Source organism: Tachyglossus aculeatus, chromosome 10, assembly GCF_015852505.1.
Source record: "Tachyglossus aculeatus isolate mTacAcu1 chromosome 10, mTacAcu1.pri, whole genome shotgun sequence".
NCBI lineage: Eukaryota > Metazoa > Chordata > Mammalia > Monotremata > Tachyglossidae > Tachyglossus > Tachyglossus aculeatus.
In genome coordinates, this window is record NC_052075.1 from 33,549,186 (window position 1) to 33,576,728 (window position 27,543).

A 27,543-nucleotide genomic window follows, 5' to 3' on the forward strand; every position below is an offset into this window, starting at 1 on the left:
GTGGGATTCCCAGTTTAAAGCTGTATCATCATCATCACCAATTGATGTTTACTAAACCCATAGAGATGGAATCCATGCCTTCTAGAATCTAATGATCTGAAAACAGTTTTGGGAGGGGCATCAGACTTGGAACGATTTACTTGTTGCGTTGGTAATAAAAGACCAGGAAACACATGTACACTTAGTGCTCAACTCCAAGGACCCAGACACCCAGACATGAACCTCACAAACCAGCACTTAGTACATGGACAGAAAACATTCTCGAACATATCCATTAAGAAGACACTCCGGTAGGTTTAGGTGTTGTGTTCTCTTTTACTATTTTTAAAAGGTATTTGTTAAGCACTTACTGTGTTCCAGGCACTGTATTAAGCACACATACAAGATAATCAGGATGGACATAGTCCATGTCCCACCTGGGGACCACAGTCTTAATCCCCATTTTACGGAAGAGGGAACTGAGGCACAGAGAAGTTAAATGACTCTCCTGAGGCTCTGCCACTTTCTGCTGTGTGACCATGAGCAAGTCACTTCTCTGTGCCTCAATTGCCTCATCTGTAAAATGGGGATTAAGACTGTGAGCCCCATGTGGGACATAGACTGTGTCCAACCTCATTGCCTTGTATCTACCCCAGTGCTTAGAACAGAATCTGGCACAGAGTAATCACTTAAAATATACATTTGAAAAAGTGGCAGTCAGTATTTGAACCCTGGTCCTCTTATTTCCAGGCTGTTTTTCTTTCCACTAAGCTCTCTCCTTTATTTCTACTTTTCATAGGAAAATCCATTATCATCAACAATTATACAGACTAAACCTACTGGGAGCAGAGCACCTCAATTTGGGGGCAGACTGGAAAAGTACGATATGGAAAGCCCGTGCTCTTTCCACTAAGTCATGCTGCTACAAGTCAAAACTCACCCATGCTGAGCCTCAGCGGCACAGGAGAGAGTCGAGAGCGGAGACTCAAATTTACGGCACGGAAGGAGGCAGTGGTAAACTGCTTCCTTTTTGTTTTTTAACCAAGAAAACTCTATGGATACACCACGAGAACAACTGCAGACGGAGGTGGGCATTTTGGAAAAGATTCATTCATTCAATCGTATTTATTGAGCGCTTACTGTGTGCAGAGCACTGTGTGCAGAGATGTGTCCATAGCGTCGTTATGGGTCAGAAATGACTCGACAGCCAAAGACTACAACCAACAAATGCATTTATAAAATCTCCCTTCTCTGGATCCCACAGCCCCCTCCAACCATGGCCCCAACTCTGTCCTCACATTCTTGATCAATCTCACCCGCTGCTTTGACTCTCTTTCAAGAAATTCCCTTTTTGTAACCCCTTTCTCTCGGCTGAGGCAGTATTCCCCAAGATCACCGGTGACTTCATTATTCGCTTTCTGACCTCTGTCTTGTCTTCACCACTACGGATCATTCTCTCCTCCTCGAAACATGTTCATACTTTGGTATTACTGACAAATTACTTAGGTTTTCATATTCTACCACCTCCCAAGCTCTTAGTACAGTGCTCTGCACACAGTAAGAGCTCAATAAATACCATTGATTGATTGATATCCTATCTCAATGACTGCTCATTCTCAGTATCATTCGTTGACTCCTCATCCACTTGTTGTCCCACAATTGCAGCTGTCTTTTAAGGCTCTGTTTCAGGTCCACTACTCTGCTTGCTCTAAACTAATTCTCTCAGGGACCTCATCCGATCATATGGCTTTAGCTTCCACTTCCACTCAGATGAACCTCAAACCTAACCTCTCCAGCCCCAACTTCTCTTTTCTTGTCTTATGCCTTCGAGTCGTTTTCGACCCATAGCGGCACCAAGGACATATCTCTCCCAGAACGCCCCACTCTCCACCTGCAATCATTCTGGTGGTGTACCCATAGAGTTTTCTTGGTAAACACACAGAAGTGGTTACCATTGCTGCCTTCTGCGCAGCAAACTTGAGACTTCACCCTCAACTCTCTCCCACGCTGCTGCTGCCCAGCATGGGTGAGTTTTGCCTTGTAGCAGATTGCCTAGCCAAGATAGGGATGGAATGGGTAAACCTCCGCTTGACTCTCCCTCCTGTAGCTGAGACTGGTAGAGTACTGGAAACTCTCCAGGTGCAACCCTGAGAGGGGAGGGGACCCAACTTCTCACCTAATCAGTAATCCTGCATTTCCTCATGCCTCCACTTGAATATTCCCTCCTTGAATATCCAACTATCTCAAAGTTAACCTAAAAAAAACAGAGTTTCTCATCTTCACTCCTAAAATCATTCTTCCTCCTAACTCTGTCACCTCTGTCAATAACACCATCATCCTCTTGGCACAGATGCCTATGAACTTGGTGTCATCGGGAGCTGTTTGTTCTCTTCGAGTTTTCACATTCGATCAACTGCTAAATCTTGTTTAATTCTCTCCACAATTTTTCTATGTTCTGCCCCTTCCTCTCAATCCAAATGGCCACTATCTTGGTTCAGGCACTTTTCAAATAGAGAAGTAGCATGGCCTGGAGCACAAGCACAGGCCTGGAGCCAGGAGGACCTGGGTTCTAATCCCGACTCCACCATTTGCCAGCTGTGAGACCTTGGGCCTATAAAACTTAATCTGTAAAATGAAAGACTGTGAGCCTCAAATGGGACCTAGACTGTCTCACAGTCTGCGTCCAACTTGATGTGTATATATCTACCCCAGCCCTTAGTATACTGCCTGGCATATAATAAGCTCTTAACAAGTACCAGCAAAAAAAATTCCCACTTTAACGAATCTCCCATTCACCTCATTTCACTTCTGGTGTCTTGCCTCTCCCATTTCACTCTATAGTTCACTCCACTGCTTGGATTATTTTTCTAAAACATCATTCTGCTCACATCTCTATATTCCTCAGAAACCTCCAGTGGTTTGGTTTCCCATTCCTCTCCACATTAAGGAGGAACTCCTGACTACTGGCTTTAAAGCACTCCATCAGTTCTCACCCTCTTACATATCTACTCTCTTCTCCCACTGCAGTCCTGCTCACAACTTTCATTCCTCTGATGCTAATTTATTCACTGTGTCTCATTCTCATCTCTCACATGTCTGACCCTTGTTTCAGCCATTTCTTCTGCCAGATCCCAGCAACTCCATCTTCAAAACCCTTATGAAACATCATCAATTCTGGGAGGGCTTCTTAATTTTTCTTCTTCCCAGGTCACACTACCCATTTACCTCTTCAGAACTTCTGCCCAACTGCTAAGCTTCAGAACCACCTGTATCATTTCTGTACATGTCAACTTATGTGCCCTACTAATAATAATAATCATAATAATAATGGTATTTGTTAAGTGCTTACTTTGTGCCAAACACTGTTCTAAGCACTGGAGGGGGGAGGTAAAAGGTAATCAGGTTGTCCCATGTGGGGCTTACAGTCTTAATCCCCATTTTACAGATGAGGGAACTGAGGCACAGAGAAGTTAAGTGACTTGCTCAAAGCCACACAGCTGACAAGTGGCAGAGCTGGGATTAGAACACATGACCTCTGACTCCCAAGCCCTGGCTCTTTCCACTGAGCCAAGCTGCTACTAGTATAGCACTATTCCAGCTACACATCTGTTTTTCCTTTCTCTTTTCCTACCTGTAAATTATTTTGCTTGTCATTCTCCATAGACTGTAAGTTCCTTCCTCAAAGGCAAGGATCATGTCTTCTAACTCTATTGGATGCTTTCAAGTGCTCAGTACAGGGGTCAGCTACAAGAGGCCTTATTTAGCACTACTGATTGGCCAATTGGTAGCACAATGAGATGACTGTATTGGCCTCCCCTCTGGTCTACGTGCTGCTCTCTCTCTTCTAAACTGTGAGCTCATTGTGGGTAGGGATTTTTACTGTTTATTGTTGCATTGTATTTTCTCAAGGGCTTAGTACAGTGCTTTGCACACAGTAAATACTTAATAAATACGATTGAATGATTGAATACCAGTCTAAATCACGTGCTGCTGAACAGATCGTCTTCCTGAAGCATTTCTCAACATTCACCTCCCCTCCTCAAAGCAATCAGCAGCTACCCATTCCCCTCTAAATCAAGCAAAAAACTGTTTACCCTTTCCCAACAGCCTTCTTCATTTTACTATCAACTCTCTTCAATAAAACATTCCATCACCTTGCACCCTCCTACCTCACCTCCCTTCTCTCCTTCTACAATCCAGCCCACTTACTTCACTCCTCTAACGCTAACCTGCTCACCGTTCCCTGATCTCATCTGTCTCACCGCCAATCCCTGGCCCATGTCCTGCATCTTTTCCTCATCTCCCACTCCCTTCTGCATCACCCTGAGTTGTTCCCTTTGCTCTTCCCTGCCCCTCGACTGGGCAGGGAATGTCACTGTTTATTGTTGTAGTGTACTTTCTCAAGTGCTTAGGACAGTGCTCAGCACACATTAAGCACTTAATAAATATGAACGAATGAATGAATGAACTACTGTTTCCCTGCTTGCCCTCTTGACTCCTCTCAAGTCCCTCTTGCTCATGATCTTACCCAGCCAGAAATAAGCACTTCATGCAGAGCTCTGCACATAGTAGGTCTTTCATAAATAATATGGATTGATTATTTTAAAAAAGGGATATCTACCCCAGCACCATATTCTTATATCCAAGGTGAGAGGCTGAAAGTATACCTGTTCACAACTGTGGTAGAGAAACAGCCTGGCCTAGTGGATAGAGGAAAGGTCTGGGATTCAGAAGGACCTGGGCTCTAATCCCAGATCTGCCACTTGTCTGCTGCATGACCTTGGGTAAGTCACTTAACTTCTCGCTCCCCCTTCTAGACTGTGAGCCCATTGTTGGGTAGGGACTGTCTCTATCTGTTGCCAAATTTCCAAGTGCTTAGTACAGTGTTCTGCACACAGTAAGTGCACAATAAATACAATTGAATGAATGAATGAATGAATTCTCTGAGACTCAGTCACCTCATCTGTTAAATGGGGATTAAGACTGTGAGCCTCAATGTAGGACAGGGACTAAGTCCATCCTGATAAGCTTGTATTTTCCCCAGCACTTAGTACAGTATCTGGCACATAATAAGCATTTAATACCATAACAAAAACCATAGGCACTTTTCCAAGCTATTATTCCTGCACTGAGGTCTGTACTGATCATACACACAATAGTAACCATGGGTTTTGGACAAGAGGAGACTATGGGAAGATGATATTATATTAATGATCTTTGTGCTGAGAGACCTTCTAACAGGACAGAGACCAGAAAAGTAGGGCATCTGGGCTCTTCATATCTTTCTGTACTTTAATTTTTCATAATTGCAACTTTTTTCAGTTTTACAAGATTTTTCAAGCAACTAAAATATTAAAGTATATTGCAGTGGGATTTTCAGTTTTGAAACCACCAGGTTTCATGACAGTCTTTATGTAATTGCTCTTCTCTTTAGTGACAGTCATACTGAAAATGGACATAGGTAAATGAGAAGCACTAGGATTCTGTCGGCGCTATGCTGAAATACTATGGGGTGGCCTAAACACAATCCAAATGTGTTACAAAATGACTAGATTGGCTCCATTAGAAACCCCACTGCAAAATTTTCTAGGCACCATCATCAAGTCTTAAAGTATTAACTCTGAATTTTATGCTTCTGTGAACTTGCATCCTGTATTGAAATTATCTTAATGCACCATTATGTCTTTTCTTCTCAACTCTACTACAAAAATGAAGGTGGAGAGAGCACATTTAAAAAGATGCAGATGAACTCAATGGGAGTATGCCAGTCAATACCTGTTGAGGAGTATGAACGAGCCTGGTTAATATGCAGATCATTGACACGATAGGCCATAACGACTCCTCCTGGGACATATCAGTCTATCACGTCAGAGCTTGGTTAAGGACTCATTAATGTTTAGCTTCGTGACTTTTCAATACACGGAATAGTAGCACATCAGGGTTGAGGTTTTTTCTCACATGTCTTAATTTTGGAATTCTGCCTTCCTACCTTCCTCCTCCAGTTCTGCTCTTTGCCAGTCTCCCATTTCTACACAAAATCTGATCCCTGCCTGTCATTTTAAGTGAGGGTCCTAAGTGATCCACCCTTTCCCCATTCATATCTCCTACCTCTGGACCAAGGTTGGAAAACAGAAGAGGAAGAAAAGAAGAAAAGGAAGTGTGTGTGTGTGTGTGTGTGTGTGTGTGTGTGTGTGTGTGTGTGTGTGTGTGTGAGATTCGGGGGGAAGGGGAGTAACAAGAAGCAATCATTTCCCTGTGAGGTTAGAAGAAAAGAACAAGGAAGAAAAAAGGATCGGCAAAGGAGACACAAGGAAGAGAAGAGATGAATTCATCAAATTGTTTAGAGAGAGAAGGTGCAAAGTTTGTGACATAGCTGCTCAAGGAGAGAAGACAGAATTTTGCTACTTAGGCAGCACTATGTAAAAATTGACAAGCCAGCTGAAAACTGATTCAACAAGGCTTCAACAAGGGAGACCGTCAAAAGGAGGGCAGAGCATGCTACTGGGCTCCAGGCTGAATCAATCAATCGTATTTATTGAGCGCTTACTGTGTGCAGAGCACTGTACTAAGCGCTTGAACTAAAAGTCGACAGAGCTATAGAGTTGTCCAACCTTCTCTACTGCTGTAAGACCTGGATCCAAACAGATGTCACAGCCTGCTCTTTGAGCAGTCCCATCGTCTTCATTTATGAGCAGTACCCAGCATCAAATGGCAAGGCAGGATCACAAATAATGCATTTCTGGAACAAAGTTAGTCTCCTATGCTCACTTTTACGTGGCTATGATGCGTGAGACAAGTGAGGAGAATGGACAATAGCAGGCTACTCAAATGGCTGCTGAATGTCAAGCTGACATTGAGCAACAAAAAGCAGGGTGTGTAAAGGAAACGTTTTAGGGGCATGAACAATGCTACTTTCCAGCCGAAAACTGAGAGTCTCTTGCCAATGTGATAGGTAGGCATAGTAAACTGCTATTGAGAAAGGAGTGGCTCTTTTTGACCAGAAGATTCATAAGAATTTAGAAAAAAGGAGGCAAATGAGCAAACAGTGCCACATAACTGCATTGCAAGGGACAATCTTTTCATGTGTTAAACGTGGAAAGGACTTTGTGTACCTCACTGGCCAGGAACTCAGCTGAATTTCACTATCAGTGGCCTCTTTGTATATAATGTACATTAAAGTATAATGTATTTCCTCTAGACTGTAAGTTCACTGTGGAAAGGGAACATTTCTATCAATTCTGTTGTACTCTGTCAAGCACGCAGTTCGGGCACACAGTGAGAGCTCAATAAATACCTCTGATGATGATGAAGAAGACAGATGAAATCAGCTCCTGGCCACTAAAGAGTTGACAATCTAACCGTAAAAGGGTAACAGGGGATTAGTAATAGACACACACAGAAGAAAGGTGAGAAACAATGAAAACACAAAAGCAACATCCAAGATAAGGGTAACGATAGATAGAAGAAGAGCAAAAGGCCGAAAAAGTTGTTCCAACTAAAGAGACAGAGTTTCAGACTCCTTGCTGGTCAGGTAGGGCTGTTCAGAATCAACAATCAGAAACACCATAGCCACAGTGACAATCCCCATTTTACAGATGCAAATTGAGGCAAAAAGAAGTTAAGTGACTTCCCCAAGGTCACCCAACTGACAAGTGGAAGAGCCAGGATTAGAACCCAGGCCCTTCTGACTTTCAGGCCCATGCTCTATCCACTTGGCAACACTGACATGCTGCCTGGAGCTAAATAGAATTTGGCATTGTTTCTAAAACCTCAGTTTTGGACTGCCTTCAACAGCAATAACTGTGGATTTCAGATGTATCACTTCCCTTGGAAGACTGGGAGATGAAGACTTTTCTTTGAAAACCATGGTAGGCACTGCCCTTGACATTGCTGCTACAAAAGATGAAGTAGTTTATGTCTTCATGTCTGTCTCCACCTCTAGGCTGTAAGGTTCTTGCGGGCAGGGAATGTGTCTACCAACTCTGTTGTATTGTACCCTCCCAAGCACTTAGTTTAGTGCTCTGCACACAGTAAATGCCCAATAAATACGTGATCAGTTGACTGATTGGTATGTTTTTTTCAGCCTCATGTCCATACAGATGGACTCATCAGAGAGAGAGGGATAGCCTGTGAGTGTGTATGTGTTGCTCATTTTCAAAGAAGCTGTAATTGACAGTGAAAGCCTATACAAAACATAAGTACAGGTAGTTCTTTGTTGTGCCAACACATTTGCCAATTGCAGAGTCTGTGATTGATTCTAACCTATGTCTTGGCCTCCTGATCTTTCTGAATCCTTTGCTCGAGGAGAATAACCATTCTCCTCACTGTCACATGCCAGATGGTTGAGTCTGTCAAAGTTATCTCCCAGAGGTCTGCTAGATCTTCTAGAATTTAAGGGAATGTGTTGACTAACTCTGTTATATTGTAACTCTCCCAAGCACTTAATAAAGTGCATATAGTGAATGCTCAATAAATTGATCGATTGATTGAATGCTCTGAATGTGGTAAGCCTTCAATAAATACCATTGATGATGACTGGGTCATTAAATTGTGGGTTCTGCCCTCTCTGCTTGTTCAATTCCCTTTCAGGTCACCATACAGTAGTTACTTAGCTATCCTATTGGAGTGCATCCTCCTTGCATACCTTGCCCAGTTGAGGTGGGTTGCAGGGGGCATTGCTTCAAAGTTGGAATTTTGGTAATTATTGCTGGCAAACATTTTCTGCCATTTGAAGTAAAGCATGGCTCTTAGGTGACTTGTGAATTGGCTCATGAGGTTGGATGTACCTTTTCTGGTGCGTCTAAATTTTAGTCATGTAGAAGGACACCACTATGCCTTTATATACTTTCAAATTGGTGTGAAACTTAACACTAATTATCACCAAGATCATCTTGTCCTGACTATCTTTAATCCATCCCAGTGCTTGGTACAAGTAAGCACTAAAGAAATACCACAAGTATTTTACTATTACTCTTTTATCAGCTATCAGTCCATCTCTCAAAAGTGATGCTGGCCCTTTTAATTCTGTTTCCTACTTTTTTGACGATGAGTGCATGTTTCTCGACCATCCTGCCACAAAGCACTGTACTTGGTCCAGTGAAAAGCTCCCTGCTCCGGGAATCAGAAGTCTTTCCTGCTGGGAGTTTCTGATCAAAGAATAATTCACACTGTACCATGAGGTGGACAGGACTGGTGGAAATCCTGAAAAACAGATGGCTAACAGGGCTAGTGAAGTCAACAGTGGTTCCAAGGCACTCATCAGCAAGGTAATAGTGCTATGGCACAACATTGGCATGATGTTGTATTCTCTGCAGTCTTAAATGGGTTCTGCACATGAAAACCCTTTATGGGTCCTCTGCAACATGCTGCACCTTTGCCTGCCTACCTGCTCATTGGCAGTCTGTGTCTCAGTGGGAATACGACCGGCAGGGAAGAGAAAATGTGAGTGAGGATTACTGTTTATATAATTAGTTCCTTCATGGAGGAGGTTCTCCATCCCAAAATGCCAGAATCAAGAATCATTTGTCAATAGTGATGGGAGACTCCATTGCCTTGGTAAGAGACTTTAGTGACAGCATTCATTTCTGCATTGCCAACAGAAATCTTTGGGAGTGTACTGGATATTCTGGGGAAGTAGCATGACCTACTGGAGAAAGCATGAGTCTGGGAGCCAGTGGATCTCTGTTCTAATCCTGGTTCCTCCATTTGCCCCCTGAGTGACTTTGGGTAAGGCACTTTACTGTTCTGTGCCTGTTTCCTCATTTGTAAAATGAGAATTAAATATCTGTTCTCCTCCCCCTTGGACTGTTACTCCCATGTGGGACGGGTGATGTGTCCAATTTGATTATTTTGTATGTTTGGCACAATGTAAGGGCTTAACAAATACAATGAGAAGCAGCATTGCCTAGTGGGTACAGCACGGGCCCGGGAATCAGAAGGACATGTGTTCTAGTCCCAGCTCTGCCACTTTTCTGCTGTGTGAGCTTGAGCAAGTCACTTCACTTCTCTGTGCCTAAATTGCCTCATCTGTAAAATGGTGATTAAGACAGTGAGCCCCATGGAGGACAGGGACTGTGTCCAACCTGATTACCTTGTATCTACCCCAGTTCTTAGAACAGTGCTTGGTGCATAGGAAATGCTTAAGAAGTACAATTTTTTTTAAAAAATTGGTATTATCTCCAAGTTTTTTTTTTTCATTTCTGCTAAATTGTTAGTCAATATCACTATGCTGAATGATAAGCTACTGAGAAAATTTGCACATCTTCTCATGCAGGTGCCTCTAGAGTATGGTTATGAGAAACCAGGGATTCCTAAAAGACTCCCTTGAAATCTTTTGATGGCACATGAAGCTTGTTGAATTGAAGAAGAAACTGGAAAATGAGAAACTATGTGGCTTAGTCATTAAGAGTTCTAATTCTGGCTCTGACACTTGTCTGCTGCGAGTCTCTGGGTGAGTCACTTAACTTCTCTGTGCCTCAGTTTCCTCATCTGTAAAATGGAGATTTATATTGTGAGCCCCATGTGGGACATGGACTGTATCCAACCTGGTTAGCTTGTATCTACCCCAGCACTCAGTATAGTGTCTGACACATAGTAAGCAATTAACAAATACCATTTAAATACCATTTAACGAATGCCATTAAAAAACATTGGAAGAGTTTCCTAGTGGATAGGAAGCAAGCAATGATACCAGTCTCCAAGTCCCCTATTGCACCCTCAAGCAGGGCATCATATAATAGGTTGAACAGGACAGGACCTGTCAGGGAGGCCTGCCACACCCCAATCATAATGGGGAGGGAATCCAATGGACTCTTTCATTCTGCTTAGGTTAACGACATCACATCATCTTTAAAAATGAAGGCTTCCAAATCTCTCTGTCTCCCGTTTCCTTAGTTTTGCTTTCTCACATCCACGTGTGTGTTCAAACAATGAATAATCATTTGGCATGGGGATGACTTTGTCATATTTTTAAAGCTTTCACATTTGTTTTATTTTTTCCAAAGATGATCCTATATGCCCTCTGTTTGCCATAAGAATTGACCATTATTTTTAGGTTACACAACTATACCGTTAATTACAAAAACTATTGGTATTTGTGAAGACTTAGACCCATGCTGGCAAATTATTTTCCCGTTGTTCTACTACATGGCAAATTGCCCAAACAATTACTGTAAATGCATGAGCCATAAAATGATTGCCAAGGACACTGGGAGGTTAGCGCCCATAAAAGAAACAATTAGAGTCTTGAGGTGAAAATAATAGCAGTGAGGTGACAGTTATTGAAAAGGCAGAGTGTGCAGTTTAATGGTTTAAATGCAGGTTTGTGGAGAATGCTGATAGTTTAATGTGTTTTGAGTTTATCATGTGTAAGAGAATATTTCATATGAAATGCCTGGTCCATTCTTGTCCTGTTCTTTCTCAATTGGTTGGGTTATTGCAGGTTCTTGCAAGAATGCATTCCTGCTCACCCCCTTTTCCAGAATTTGTCAATTTTATCTCCCTATTTGTTTTTTTATGAGTATTTTGGGGACCTGATTTGAGTCAGATAATTTGTGCAGTTGGGTAAGTGCCTGAAATCAGGTCCAAACCTCTCTCCTCCAGACACAAATGAGTCTCACACAGACATATGTGTGTCAGTGAGCAGACACTTTCAAGTCAGCACAAGGAGGACTTTGTTAACACTGGGGTCATCCCTTCAATCAGTAGATCCATCAGTGGTATTTACTGAGCACTTTCTGTGTGCAGAGCACTGTACTTAGTTTTTGGAAGAGTACAGTACCAGAGAACTGGAAGACATGATCCCTGCCCACAAGGAGTTTACTGTCTAGAGGGGTAGCCAGACATTAAAATAAATTACAGATAAGGGAAAAGGCAGAATATAAGGGTATATAATAAGTGCTGTGGGGCTAAGGGTAGGGTGAGTATCAAAGTGCGAAGCATAGACTAAAGTGTTTAGGTGATGCAGAAGGGAGGGCAAATAGATTGGAGATATTAAGGCTTAGTCATGGAAGGCCCCTTGTAGGATGCTTGATTTTAATGGGGCTTTTAAATGGTTAGAGTGATGATCTACCAGACAGAGACAGGAGGCAGGAGGGAAGATGTAGGCAGAGGAAAGAGTGCTCCACATCGCATCGCTTAGTACAGTGCCTGGCACAAAGTAAGTGCTTAAATACCTTCATCATTACCATCTTCATCATCCCCTTTGAAACAAGGGACCCTCAGGTCTGGTTTTCAGGCAGGTAAGCAGATTGCAGTCTCAGCCATGTACATCTACATCTCACTTTATTTATATCAATGTCTGTCTCCCCCCTAGACTATATACTCACTGTGGGGGGCAAATGTGTCTGTTTTATTGTCATATCGGATTCTCCCAATTGCTTAGTACAGTGCTCTGCAAACAGTAAGTGCTCAATAAATACAGCAATGAATGAGTGCCCTTCTAATGCCAACCTAATATTCCAAGCTAATCTTGAGCCTGTGGAAGGAACTCACTAGATTTGATGTTTCCTGGGTTTTCTCCAGCTATAGTAAAGTGCTTGCTTGATAGAGGCCTTGATTTTAACATTGAGGTACTGGGAGACAACTGTGATAGATAGAGTGGTTGCAAAAGAGCCGAATAGCCTATAAAAAGAACACAGGCCTGGGAGTCAGAAGATCTGGGTTCTAATTCTAATTCCAAAATAATAACAATAATAATTGTGGTATCTGTAAATGCTTACTATATGCCAAGCACTGTTCTAAGCACTGGGGTAGATACAGGGTAATGAGGTTGGGCACAGTCCTTGTCCCTCATGGGACTCACAGTCTCAATCCCCATTTTACAGATGAGGTCACTGAGGCACAGAGAAGTTAAGTGACTTTCCCAAGGTCCAACAGCAGACATGTGGCAGAGCCGGGATGAGAATGCCCTTCCTCTGATTCCCGGGCCTGTGCTCTTTCCACTAGACCATGCTGCAGTCTGTTTTGCATAAATCTGTAGACAAAGACCTTGTTCCAGACTCATTATGCCCCCTCACCACCTCATGGTGGGGGGAATATCCTAGAGGTGGTGTTCAACAGTAGGAGGTGACAGAGAGGGGTTGAGTATTTAAAATAAAAAGGTATTTAGTGCCATTTAAGTTCCAGACAGAGAACAGACCTGTTGAAAACTGGACTGTCTAGTACAGAACCGGACAAATGGCCACCCTCAACATGACTTAGGTGCCAGCATTCATCTTTTCAAAGCATTATTAAGTGAATGTTTCTTGAGTTTGGCTTTGGCAGTGATTCAAGAAGTTTCAGTGGAACTACTGGTTTGGAAACCCATGCCATTCCCCCAAACAAAGGCTACATTAACCACTGAACAGAAGAGGCTTGCAGATCCCAATACCCCTACCCCACAGCAGGAAACTTCCATCATTATTGGGAACACTCAAAACCACCAGGAAACTCCACGTTGTCATGAAAGCACTTCCTTGTCTACCCCCCAGCTCCCAGCCAGACTTCTGCTGGCTGGGTCAGGGACAAGAGCTTTGGCCTGAAGGCAGGGCTGCTAGGAATAGGGAGGAGGATCTTTGATCTGGGAAAGCAAACAATGGCTTCTTCTGCCCCAGACCTAAGAGGACCTAAATCTAGCGTGCAGACATTCCCTACCATACATTCATTAAATTCATTTGATTGTATGTATTGAGTGCTTACTGTGTGCAGAGCACAGTACTAAGCTCTTGGGAGAGTACAATACAACAATAAACAGACACATTCCCTACCCATAATGAGCTTACAGTCTGGGGGGGTGGGGGCAGGCATTAATGTAAATAAATAAACTACATATATGTACATAAGTACTCTTGGGCTGAGAGCAGGGAAGAACAAAGGGAGCGAGTCAGGGTGACACAGAAGGGAGTGGGAGAAGATGAAAGGGGGACTGAGTCAGGGAAGACTTCCTGGAGGAGCTGTGCCTTCAATAAGATTTTGAAGGTGGGGAGAGTAATTGTCCGTCAGATTTGAGGAGGGAGGGTGTTCCAGGCCAGAGACAAGATGTGGGTGAGGGGTCAGTGGAGACATAGGCGAGATGGAAGCACAGTGAGAAGGTTAGCATTAGAGGAGCAAAGTGCAAGGGCTGGTCGTAGTAGGAGAGTTGTGAGGTGAAGTAGGAGGGGGAAAGGTGATTTAAAGCCAATGAAGAGGAGTTTTTGTTAGATGTGGAGGTGGATGGACAACCACTGGAGTTTTTTGAGGAGTAGGGTGACATGTCCTGATCATTTCTGTAGAACAATGGTCCAGGCAGCAGAATGAAGTATGAACTGGAGTGGGGAGAGGCAGGAGGCTGGGTGGTCAGCAAGGAGGCTGATAGGTCAGCTAGGAGACTGATACAGCAATCCAAGCGGGATAGGATAAATGATTTTTTAACATGGTAGTAGTTTGGATGGATGTTGTGAGGGTGGGACTGACAGGATTTAGTGTTGGATTGAATGATCCCCCTGACCCCTTCAGAAGACTGAGTCCAGGGGAGTCCAGAATGGTGCCCTAAACATCAGCCTTGATGTCATGGACCCTAAGGGGGCAACAGTGACTGCTCTGTCCCCATATCTCCCTCTATGGACCCAACTCATTTCCAACCATGCTGAGAAGCAGCATTGCCTAGTGGATAGAGAACAAGCCTGGGAGTCAGAAGGACCTGGGTCCTAATCCTGGATCAGCCACTTGCCCACTGTGTGACCTTGGCCATGTCACTTCGCTACTCTCTTCTTCAGTTACCTCATCTGTAAAATGGGGATTAAGACTGTGAGCCCCTTGTGGGACAGGGATTGTGTCCAACCTGGTTATCTTGCATCTACCCCAGCACTTAGAAGAGCCCCTCGCTCACAGTAAGCATTCAACAAATATCAAAAAGAAAAAAAAAAGAAATCCAACCACAGGGTCCTATCAACCCAGCAGCTATTCTTGCTTGGCAACCCCTGCTCTGAGGAATCAGGAGCCAAGTATTGCAACCCCAGCTTTATCCTGGATTTGTCGTGAGACCTTGGGCAAGGCCTGTTCCTGTTGCCTAAAAAACCAAAGGAAGTCTGGTACCTGATTTTAAAATTCACTTTAAAAAGAACTGAAGTTAGCTGAGGGACAGAGCAGGCCATTAAGGGTTCAGCATAAATACTTCACTAGATCCACTCTCACAGAGGAATAAAAACAAACCATGGCAATAAAATGACCCCCAAAAATTTGACTTAAGAGTTTATTTTGGGGGGAATAGGATCTAGAGGTAGGGTCAGAGAGTGCCAAGACATTATTCCGTGCATTATTATCGGTAGCAACCAGGTCTCATGAGAAGTGAGAGTTTACATGCCTCAAAATGATGTACAGGAAAGTTTTCTTCCTCCATTCATTTGGGTAGATGAATTTTGTGTCACCAGTTCCTCTCCCTGACCAGACGATACTCACATTTAATCTGACAAAGTTCCAGCTCTTTTTAGCCCTTAGAAAGTTGCCTGATGGTGCATTCTAGAAGCAGAGATTGCACACAGCCTAACGCTTTTTATAAGAACATTGGGAACTATGTGTATGCCGATTTGGGGAAAGGAATATATGAAAGTGGATTTTCTTTCTCAGCCCCTAGAAAAAATGGGGATAGAATGTTGTTCACTGAGGCTCCCTCTCGAACACTTTAGAGCTGTCCCTTCTCTTAGGGGGATTGACATTGAGGTGGTGGTGGGGAATGAGGTTGGATTACCACTGACAAAAGTATCCAGGCTAGGAGTTCCCCTGAATAGTTGCTTAAGATAATTTTATTTGGGTACCTGTAGCCACCCACTTCATCATTATGGTCATTATCACAAAACATCATTATCCTCACCATGGACAGGGAACGTGCCAACCAACTCTGTTGTATTGTACTCTCCCAAGTGGTTAATACAGTTCATCTCCTTCCCTCCCCCACTCCCAGTCCTTTTCAATCTATGTGACCTTGTGCCCCTTCAGGCTCCTCCCCCTTGCCTTCTAATCGCTAATCTTCATGCTGCTGCTGTTGATTCCATAATAGAAGGTAGATGAGCGAGAGACAAGGCACTGTATGATTTTCCATGAAACCGAGTGAATAAATCTATCAATGGATTTGACAGTAAAGGAGTCATGTCATATTTTATTAGAATTCATTCAAAAATACTGTTAAAGATTGATCAAATATTAAATAGTTTGAAATTTTATAGTGTGATGTGCTACATAATATTGATTTTTCCATTCTGAAGCATTAGATTTTGGGGGGTAAACTTAAATCCAGGCCTGCCTAGGTTTTGGAGCAATGTAGTTGGGGAAATGGTATGATTTTCGGGACTGTTAAAATTTTCAAATATCAGTCAAATTTATTGAATGCTTAATGTGCGCTGAGCACTGTAATAATGATGGCATTTGTTAAGCGCTTGCTATGTGCAGAGCACTGTTCTAAGCACTGGGCGGGATACAAGGTGATCAAGTTGTCCCACGTGGGGCTCACAGTCTTAATCCCCATTTTACAGATGAGGTAACTGAGGCTCAGAGAAGTTAAGTGACTTGCCCCAGGTCACACAGCAGACATGTGGCGGAGTCGGGATTCGAACCCATGACCTCCGACTCTAAAGCCCGTGCTCTTTCCACTGAGCCACACTGCTTCACTGTAATAAGCACTTGGGAGAGTACAATATAGCAGAGTTGGTAGACACACTTCCTGCCTACAACAAAAAATAGCATAGCCTGGTGGAAAGAGCACAGGCCAGGAAGTTAGAGAGCCTGGGTTCTAATATTGGCTCTGCCACTTCATTCATTCATTCATTCAATCGTATTTATTGAGCGCTTACTATGTGCAGAGCACTGTACTAAGCGCTTGGGAAGTACAAGTCGGCAACATATAGAGACAGTCCTTACCCATTTGTCTGCTGTATGACCTGCAGCAAGTCATTTAACTTCTTTGTGCCTCAGTTACCTCATCTGTAAAATGGGAATTAAGACTGTGAGCCCCATGTGGGACATGGACTGTGTCCAACCTGATTACCTATATCTACCCTAGTGCTTAGTACAGTGCCTGGAACATAGTAAGCACTTAAATGAGAAGCAGCGTGGCTGTGTGGAAAGAGCACGGGTTTTGGAGTCAGAGGTCATGGGTTCAAATCCCAGCTCCGCCAATTGTCAGCTGTGTGACTTTGGACAAGTCACTTCACTTCTCTGTGCCTCAGTTACCTTATCTGTAAAATGGGGATTAAGATTGTGAGCCCCACGTGGGACAACCTGATCACCTTGTAACCTCCCCAGTGCTTAGAACAGTGCTTTGCACATAGTAAGTACTTAATAAATGCCATCATTAGTATTAAATACATTTTTTTAAAGAATTTACCATCTAGAGGGAGAGGTAGACATTGCTATAAATTAATTACTGATATGTACATAAGCACTATGGGGCTGAGGGAGGGGTGAGAATAAGGGGTGCAAATCCAAATGCGAAGGCAAATCAATAGAAAGATATAGAGATATAAGAATAATAAAACATATCTCATATGTTTTAACATATCAAACATTAACATATCAAAACATATCAATAAATACGATTGATTGATTGATTGATTGATTGATATCTCATCGCCATTTCCAGCAAGGAAAGGGAAGAAATTTAGGTGAAATATAAGGAAAAGGTGTTCTTCCGTTCATTAGATAGCAAGGCCATGGTCCTGGGAGGAAGAGAATCTTCCCCACCAGAATTGTTTGGAACATTCTGGGGGAAGCCTGCCAATAATGGGAAATCCCCCCTCCCTACCTCTCTCGGTGGGGAAGAGTCCTCCTGAGGGAGAAGCCAGAGAAAGCCAGACACTGGAGCTTCCTCTCGTCTCTGAAGTGCTATTACTCTGCTTCTCTGAGACCCATCCACAAGAGAACTTCAGGCAGTAAACGTATTTCTCTCCATCAAAGCTATCTTTGAACTGAAAAGGAAGCTAGAGTGGGTAATCTGCTTATTATCTTAATGTAGGGTTATTTTAGACTAAACCCTGCTTCTTCGTGTTTTCCCCAAAGCAAAGCTTACATGTAGGTTGCATGGCCCGACCACACATCTTTATTCAATCAATAATACAGGTACTAGGGGGTGTACAATAGAGTGATCTCTGCTAATTCTTCTGTTAATACTTCTGTTAAATTGTTGTTCATCAAGTCTTCAGCTTGGCCCTAAACCATAGTGTTTTCTTTGGTATTTTCTGTTGTGATTTTTTCCCCCATTTGTTACTAATTAAATCCCAATTTTAATAATTAACTTGTTTGGGGATGGGTCCAGCAGTGGTCCTTGGGGCCCACACAGAAGTCTCACTTATCTCCTGGTTACTGTTCCTAATTCCATATCTTCTCTCCAGATTGTAAGTGCCTCTCTGGTCTGTAAACTCCTGGTGGGCAGGGAACATGTTTACCAACTATGTTGTATTGTATTTTCCCAAGTACTTAATACAGTTCTTTGCACACAGGAAGCACTTAATTGATTGGTAGTCCTAAAGGCAGATTATCTGGTTTTGATCCTTATTTATGGTTATGCAGCCCCCAATTTGAAATTACTACCAGTACTATTGGTTAGGAACTGGATCTAACCGCTAAGGGAAATAGCTTTCCCTGGAAATAGTGAACAAGAGGAATGTACCCCATCTGTCTGGGGTGATACAATGTATCAAGCAGAAGGCAGGAGATTTGATTAGATGAAGTCTTAAAACGCAGTCATATGATGCTAAGGAAACTGGAAATTAGGAAGTGCCAAATTGAGCACTGCACTGTTGCATCCTTATTCAATCTAAAAATGCAAAAGTGGTTATATTGTATAATGGGACAATAGTCTTCTTCCTTCTTTCAGAGTTTGAGTCACAAACTGGGCACATGTCAACCAATCAGTCAAATTTGTTGAGCACTCATTGTGTATAGAGCACTGTACTAAGCACTGGGGAGAGTGCAATAACAGAGTTGGTAAAAATGTTCCCTGTCCACAACAATCTTACCATCTGGAAGACAAGCTTAGAGTCTAGATGACAAGTTTACCATCTAGAGGGAATCGAAGGTTTGATTCATTCTAATCTTATTTGCTTGTATCCACCCCAGCACTTAACAAATACCTCAATTATACTCTAGATTGTAAGCTCATTGTGGGCAGGGAATGTGCCTGTTTATTGTTGTATTGAACTCTCCCAAGTGCCCATTACAGTGCTCTGCACACAGTAAGCACTCAACAAATACGACTGAATGAATGAACAACTCTGCAACTTTGGTCTCTATTGAGATCATGATTTTTAAAGAACAATCCATTTCCAGATGAAACCGATAAAACCACAGGTTGTTTTCCCAGTTTTTGCCTGTTGGTCCGGGCTAGGAACCAGCAATTGACATTAAGGAGGATTATTCTCTATGTAATGTCAAAAACAATAATCAGGCAGCAGGTGAAATCAGCTTTCCTCATCTTTGGGGTCAAAGGATTCTGCGGATCATGACTCCATTCACACCCCGAACAAGCAGAAAAACATTGGCGTTAAACATGCTAATGAGATCTGTCCTGCGTGCCTATCTGGATCCCTGATTCATGTAGCATGCTGCCCTTCACATTTCATTTTCACACTTTGTTCACTTATGCTCTCCAAAATTACAAAGAGTAAGAAAAAAATCAGATGCATAGGTGAACTTATGACAGTGATATATCATGTTCATGTTGAAAAGTCCATTGATATTTACTTTAACCTGAGCAACAACGATGCATTGTGCACAGAGACCTTTTCTGGAATTTCCTGGTGGGAGAGGCAGGGGTGACGGAGAAAGGATCATTAACGTTTTCTCTGACAGGTGTGTTGAATATACAATTGGTCTCTGTCACTAAACAATAGGGATTGTGAGTCCAATTTAACAACTTATTTCTATTTGTCATAAAATCTTTTAACAGCAGAATGGCATGATTAAGACTTCAAAACTAGTTATTATATATAATAGACAATAACACTCCAGGGCCGTTTAAACAGGGAGACGTTATTAGAGTGGCAGTTTAAATATCTGGAGTGGTTAAACTTTAAGAATTACATCCTGAACTTTTGTTCATTGATAACAAAGGAACCTTAAATCTGCTGAGGAATCAACCAATCATTCAATGGTACTTCATGCATCCTTACTGTGCGCAAAGCCCTGTACTAAATGCTTGAGAGCGAACAATGCAACAAAACTGGTAGACAAGTTCCCTGCCCACAAAGAGTTTACAGTACCCAAATGCATTATTCCTGCCTCAAAATAAATGCATAACTGGTAGATAGGTGACAGGAGCCTCATTTTAACTTCTTTTAATAGTTTCATCCCCAGGATGTATGTAGGGAACCAGGTGAGACTGAAAAACTCTCATTTAACCACAATACAAGAGTCAGGGAGGCATGGATTATTGATATATACAGATAATCCAGAACCACTGTTTAGCTTTAAGATTTCAACCACCTTCCCCATATGTTAAATTTAGCAATTTTCTCATGGAACTTCTCACAATTGTCCATGGAAGTAGGATCACATGATTACACTGGGGCTCTGGTCATTGTTGAGCTTGTTGCAGCTCCTTGCTACCTGAGACTCAACCTATCAATCAATCAAGGGTATTTATTACACACAATGTGTGCAAAGCACTATACTAAGCACTTGGGAGAGCACAGTATAACAGAATTGGTAGATATGTCCCTGCTAACAAGGAGCTTACAGTCTAGAGGAGGAGAAAAACATTTTGGTGATAATGACGATGATGGTGATGGTATCTGTTAAGTGAATACTATGTGCCAAGCACTGTTCTATGCACCGGGATAGACACAAGGTCATTAGGTTGGGCACAGTCCCTATACCACGTGGAGCTCAGTCTTAATCCCCATTTTACAGATGAGGGAACTGAAGCTCAGAGAAGTGAAGTGACTTGCACAAGGTCACACAGCAGACAAGTGGCAGATATGGGATTGGAGCCCAGGTCCTTCTGGCTCCCACGCCTGTGTTCAATCCACTACACCATGGAAGCAGCATGGCTCAGTGGAAAGAGCCCGGGTTTGGGAGTCAGAGGTCATGGGTTCTAATCCCTGCTCCACTATATGTCGGCTGTGTGACCTTGGGCAAGTCACTTCACTGGACCTCAGTTCCCTCATCTGTAAAATGGGGATTAAGACTGTGAGCCCCACGTGGGACAACCTGATCACCTTGTATCCCTCCAGCGCTTAGATCAATGCTTTGCATATAGTAAGTGCTTAACAAAAGCCATCACTACTATTATTATGGAGCTGAGAGTGTTACATTTGTGATAATGGCATCAGGTTTGTCCCCGAATTGATTTAGAAATACAGGTGGTTTGACTTGCTTTGATGGCAGAGTGCCATGCCAAGTTTTCACATCACCGCCACTCTACCCAACCCAAACACCATTCTTCTCCTCATCCACCTCCTCATTTTCAAATTGGCTATACACTGTAGTAGATGCTTGATAGATCTAGAGAAATAAAAGACATGACCTCTGCCCTCAAGGAATTTACAGCATATTATGGAAGACAGACAAAAACAAATTGACCATGTCCAAGAGTTCAAATACATTTATAACAAATGATGATCCTCCTCTAGACTGAAAACTCCTTGTGGGCAGGGAACATGCCTACCCTACCAATTTAGATTGTGAGCCTCAACTGGGATAGGGACTGTGCCCAACCTAATTAACTTGCATCTACCCCAACACTTAGAACAGTACTTGACACACAGTGAGTGCTTAACAAATACCGTGGTAATAATGACAATAATGAAAATAATGATAATTCTGAGGTACTGAGCTCTCCCAAGCTCTTAGTACAGCGGTTGGCACAAAGTAAACAATAAATACCATTGATTGATTGATTGAATCGTAAATTGCTGGGAGTATTAAGGGAGTGATGTGATTGCGAAGGTGGAGGGTTTAATCTCCTGAAGGAGATGGCCTTTAGGGACAGCTAAAATGTAACCACACTTGTTCAGAAACATGAGATCAAACCAGGAACCTTTGGCACCTCGGCATAATGTGTTCTCAACTGACGTATTTAGAAGGTACTTCAAAAATGGTATTGAATAACAGCAGGGACACCTATGTCTTTCACTGCTGTTAAATAGCTTTGACACTCTCCCAGTCAAGTGACTAGAGCACAGGAGTCGATATCCTGCTCTCACTTCATTTCACTCCTCATTCTAAAGCAGACACCTTAGCAGATATCAAAAACCTTAGCTGATCCAGACTGAAATTCAGATTTACAGACTGAGACTGGAATCAAAAAAGAAAATAGAAATTGAGGCCTAAAGCAGGGGTAGAGGTCACTGTGGGAGGGGACAAGAGAGGCAGGTTTCATGTGGGGATTGGTGGTAGGCAAAACAAAATCCGGGCTTCCCTTAATGGAAGGTGCTTCCCTTTGGAGAGACTGACATCTTCCTGAGATACATTTTGAAAGAACCAAACAGCAAATTAACTTGTAGTTAACAGTACAGAACTTAAGATGTCACTGTCTGTGGCAGCACATTTTAATTTTCCTTTCAACTGTTGCTTGTTAGCCTGTCTGTGTGGATGAGAGGTCAAAATCACATGCATTCATCTCTTGTATTCATATTCTAGAAAAAAGACTTCAAAATTGAGTTACTTTGAGGAAAAGTGATACTTAAATGCAAAAAAAAGAGGTAATAGCAGTTTTAGAGTGACATTTTTTCTCTGAAAATTTAAAATGATATTAGGAAACAGTGCAGTATTGATGGAAATAATCAGATCTGATTTCTATTTTAAGGCTGCATAATTTGGGGGACACAACTCATGAAGTAAATGTCTATTATTTTTCTGTCAAAGATCTTTGCAGGGAAAAGCAACATTACAGTTACAAATTTGACTAGTCTCTCCTGTGTAGAGGTGAGGGATATTTGACGAATGATTGCATAGGAATATTATTTTGGAAAGGCTGTAGAAATAGTCTATCACGGCCTTTGCTCTTCTAGAGCTCAAACAGGATTTCCTTTATACACTCGCTCCTGAGAAATATATAAATCATATGTAAAAATCCATGTTTGGCTGAAACTCAGACCAGGAAGCCTCCTCTAGAGGCAAATGCTGTTTTCCAAATGTGGTTTAAATGATGTCGGTCACTTGCACATTGAAGAAGTGCAGAAAATGTGTTCTTTGGGCTGGAAGCAGATGCCTTTTTCCATTTCTATAACTCATTAGGGAACTTGACAGGCTCTCAGTCCATTTTGTGGTTTAGTCCTCCTCAAGTTTTCCCCCAAAGACCCTTAGGGACTTGAATAGCATCCGCAGTGAGTTCAAAGACAGGTTTTCCACAGAGATCCATTGTGGCCTAAGTCTTCTGCTCCTTTACAGGGAAAACATTACCCCGGGGAAAGGTTTCAGCCCTGCAGGGCTAGGCCCTAAACAGGTTTTCGCTCTTGATGTCAAGAGCATTTTTGTCTGCAAAAGCAATTTCCTCTCTCACCTTCCCTTCTAGCAGAATGTACCTGTGAGGGATGCCCGAAAAGCCCTGTTTACTTTTCAGATGAACTTTTTCAGGAAGCTATCACTTCCTTAGGGAGGGGACTGACACATCCCTCAGAGAATCTGCTCTGCTCCTGTAACTTCTTATTCCCCTGTTACTGTTCAATCGATTTACCTGGAGAGGACCCTTTAGAAGTTCTTAGGTGAGATAGATATTTCCAACAGAACTGGGCTTGCTCTGTCCACCAGTTGTTTTTAAAGAGAATCTAAATTCCCAGTTCACCTACTAATGTACTAAGCACTTGGAAGTGAACAATAGCTGGTAGACTCTCTCCCTACCTACAAGGAGCTGTCTAGTGGGCTCACGTGCCTCGGACTACCAAATCAAATGCCCATTGTCTCCCTGGAGCTCTAGGGAGACTCTTTCCAGGGCAAGTCATACAGCTGAAAACCAGGGCTGGGAGAAGCAGGGCAGGGAGGGAAGGGCAGGGCAAGCCAGGAAGGAAAAAGGAGGGTGGGACAGGGAGGGTCTCTGACAAGGACTTAGGAAGGACCAGGGAAGTCCCTGGTTGCCCCCGAGCCCTGGTTAGGTCAGGGCAATGAGTGATGAGTCACAATCATGGGTTTTATAAATTCCGTGTCTCCATATATGAATACACTATATATATATATATATATATATATAGAGAGAGAGAGAGAGAGAGAGAGAGAGAGAGAGAGAGTACATTGGAATATATATGTACATATATATTCCACATAAACCAGGATCCCTACAGCATGAGAAGCAGCAGCATGGCTTAGTGGAAAGAACATGGGCTTGGGTGTCAAAGGACATGGGTTCTAATACCAGCTCCACCACTTATCAGCTGTGTGACTTTGGGCAAGTCACTTAATTTCTCTGTGCCTCAGTTACCTCATCTGTAAAATGGGGATTAAGACTGTGAGTCCCTCATGGGACAACCTGATTACCTTGTATTTACTCCAGTGCTTAGAACAGTGCTTGGCACATAGTAAGAGCTTAACAAATGCCATCATTATTATTATTATGTACAATTGTAGTTTCCCTGGATAGAGAAGATAAGGTCCCCCGATTTTTCTAATGACTTCAAAGTGTTAAAAGAGTTAAGAGTTAAAAGAATAAAAAAGCTGAGAGATCCCACAAGCTACAGAAACTTTGGAACCATGAAGGAATCTTAGTCCTTGCTTATTTGAGGGATTTAGCAGCTACTCAGGTAGTAAACATCAGTTATTATCATTATTATTGTAATTAGTAGTAGTAGTAGTAGTAGTTGCAGCAGTAGTAGTCAGCTGTTAAAGAATAAAATACCACTTAAATCTGTATAGCAAATTTTCCTGTTTCTGTTTACAAAAATTCAATTTAAAAATTGCTCCCTGGTTTTTCTGGTTAAAAAAAATTCTATAGTGCGATTAATTCTCACTATGCTCACTTACTCGACTGCAATCTCAGTTTTATTCTGCAATTCCTCTACATGTCCATCAAATCTGCATGAGGTAAGTGAAATTGGGAGGTAATCTCCCCAGTTAAAATGTATATTCTTTGATCCAAATCTGCCTGGGACAAAATACACCTTCCGGGTCCTGCTGGAATAACTCTATGCAGACAAGAAAAACTGTTGTACAGGCATTTCTCCTCCACCCTATCTCACTGCCTGGTAGAACATTGTTGGTCCGTTTATCTGCCTGATAATATTTCAAGCTTCCATTCTGCCCCCTTCTCTGTGTCTTACTATGCTGCCTGTAATCAGATCCCATCATCATCCTTTCCGTGATCATCGTCATTTGTATCATCATCACTGCAGTTGTCACCCATCATCATCAACGTCATCATCAAGAGTCACTGATCGCTTACTCTGAGAAGAACACTTTGCTCTGTCCATTTTATTTAAGTCTCAGTTTAATTTAAACCCTTGCGTGAGTTTCCTGGCCAAGATGACCTTTGGCTCTCATAGGGTGTCCTGGAGAGCAGTCAGCAGTCAGGCGAACTTCCAGACCAACCGGAAGCCACGACTGAGGGCTTGTGCTCTCCGCAGAGAAAAATCAGGAGTATTTCACAGCTTGGCATGATTTGGAACAGGTCCCAGCACTGTACCCTACATCATACTGAAAATGAGATTAAAAATGTTTCCAGGTTTTAAGAAACATGGATTTGGGATGTATCTTTTTCCAAATGGACACTTGATTAGCCCCAGGGAAGGCTTGGTCTTTGACTTATTTCCCTTGTGGTTTCTCTGTTTATCTTGAACAGGATTTCCATAGCCCCCATGACAGGCTTTGGGAGTGACTGAAAGCAGATATTCCAACCTCCACTAGGCCACAGCTTAACCAGAGTCTCGACAGGAGACCCAGTATTTTTGAACCCTGAGCTTTCATCTCGACCATTCTAGAACTGCCATTTCTGATTTTAATTGGTTGGGATTTGGGTAAGAATCTGCCAGAGCATTGCCGGAAAACTACCGAACATTATAGCTCAGCAACTATGGCAAAATCCCTAATCGCAACCTCATGGCCTTCACAGCTCCCTCTGGTCAGGTCTCCACCCACAGAGCTCAGTCAACAGGTTGTCGGCACCGCTCTGGACTATAATGAGGGTTAAAGAGTTGGCTAGGCCGAGGGTGCTCCCAACCCCCGGTAGTCACAAGGCTCCAGGGTGGCTGTGCCCACCAGCAAGTTTGCCTGCAATTCACCACTCGGATCATAAACCGTCCTCCAGCATGACGTGAAACTGGGGTTCACTCTGTTGGTGGAATCACCATCCCATTGTGCTGTAGAATTCTCCCTGTTTTTCCTGGAGTTGGTCAGGGATTGAGGATCCCCTTCCAAGCATAGAAAGCCACTGAAAAATGAGCACATAAGTTACCCTCCCCACCCCCATCCACACTCCCACCTAATTGAATTTCCATTTTAGGGAAACACCAGCTATAATGAGTAATGACTGTTATGTTAATAGACCTGCTCTGGGAGTAAGTTGTACAGAGAGTTTTCTAAACACAGTTCTCATATACTGGCCATCATTTCTCTGGGAAAATGCCTGAGGAACTAGTAAAGAAATCCGACACAAAAACCTTCGCAGCTGCCTCAAGGCAGCTAAATGTAGCATGCCCCTCACCTGGATTTCGTCTTCAAGCAGCCTTTGATCTGTTTGTTGGGAAGAGCCTCCGGTGGTTTCTCGGGCTCCTGCTCCTTCTTCCGACATACCAGAGTATAATTTCCTCCATTGTTATTCCCCCAAAACGTACCCACCGAGGTTTCGTAGCGTATGCAGAACTCAACTGTGGCACCGTCTTTTTGATAGGGAGGAACTAATGTAATCTTAAAGAAGAACTGGTCAGTTTCGCCGTCACAAGAATCAGGGACGTATTCTGCTAGAATATCGTAATGGCTGTGCCAGGCGTCCAAGGACATGCGAACATATACTAACTTTTCGAAAGAAACATTAAGTACACGAATGGTACCCTTCATACACGTAATCCCAGGCAGGAACACGGTTGACTCGAGGACCGCCTTCTGGATCTGAACCTGCCGCATTAGATCTTCTTTGGAAGATGGTAACTCAAACAGTGGACACAGGATATATTCGTCCCGGCATAAAATCTCATTCGTTGGGTCAAAATTTGGGGCTGGAATCGGAACGTCCCAGCAGTCAAACTCCTTGACAGACACCAGATCGAGCCCCATGGCATCAGCAAATGAAACCTTCCTTGCCACGGAAGGTGGGGCTTCCATGTACATGTCTTCCTCAGAATCCGATCCCCTCCTCCGGGGCTGCGGGGAGAAACGAGGCTTGAAGTTTGCTTTAACGTCCTCATCTTCCAAAAGGGAATCGGACAAAATGGGAACTTCTAGCAAGTTTGGCTTCCTAATCTGCGTGGGTTCTTCCAGAGACTCCATTAGGCTCTCTGCTATCCTCCGAGAGGGAGAGCCGGGCCAGGCTTGCAGCTAGGAGCAGCTGATATTTGAGATAGTGAGGTTTAAAGCGAGGATTAATGTTACAGTTGACATTGCTAAGGGAGTCAGGGCTATTAATAGGAGCAGTGGCGTGTAAACTATGTTGGCCTGCTTTCCAGAGGCCTTAAATCTGATAGCATTAATGCTGCT

The 27,543-nt window shown here is 42.9% G+C and overlaps 1 protein-coding gene across 1 annotated transcript in view; it reads right to left on the bottom strand.

Annotated features, from left to right (window-relative positions):
- PPP1R3A (protein phosphatase 1 regulatory subunit 3A) overlaps positions 1-27,336 on the bottom strand; it is a 43,309-nt gene extending 15,973 nt beyond the window's left edge. The window contains exon 1 of the mRNA XM_038752899.1: positions 26,555-27,336. Within this exon, the coding sequence (XP_038608827.1) occupies positions 26,555-27,336 (782 nt within the window). The remainder of the gene's footprint in view (positions 1-26,554) is intronic.
- Between the last annotated feature and the right edge of the window lie 207 nt (positions 27,337-27,543).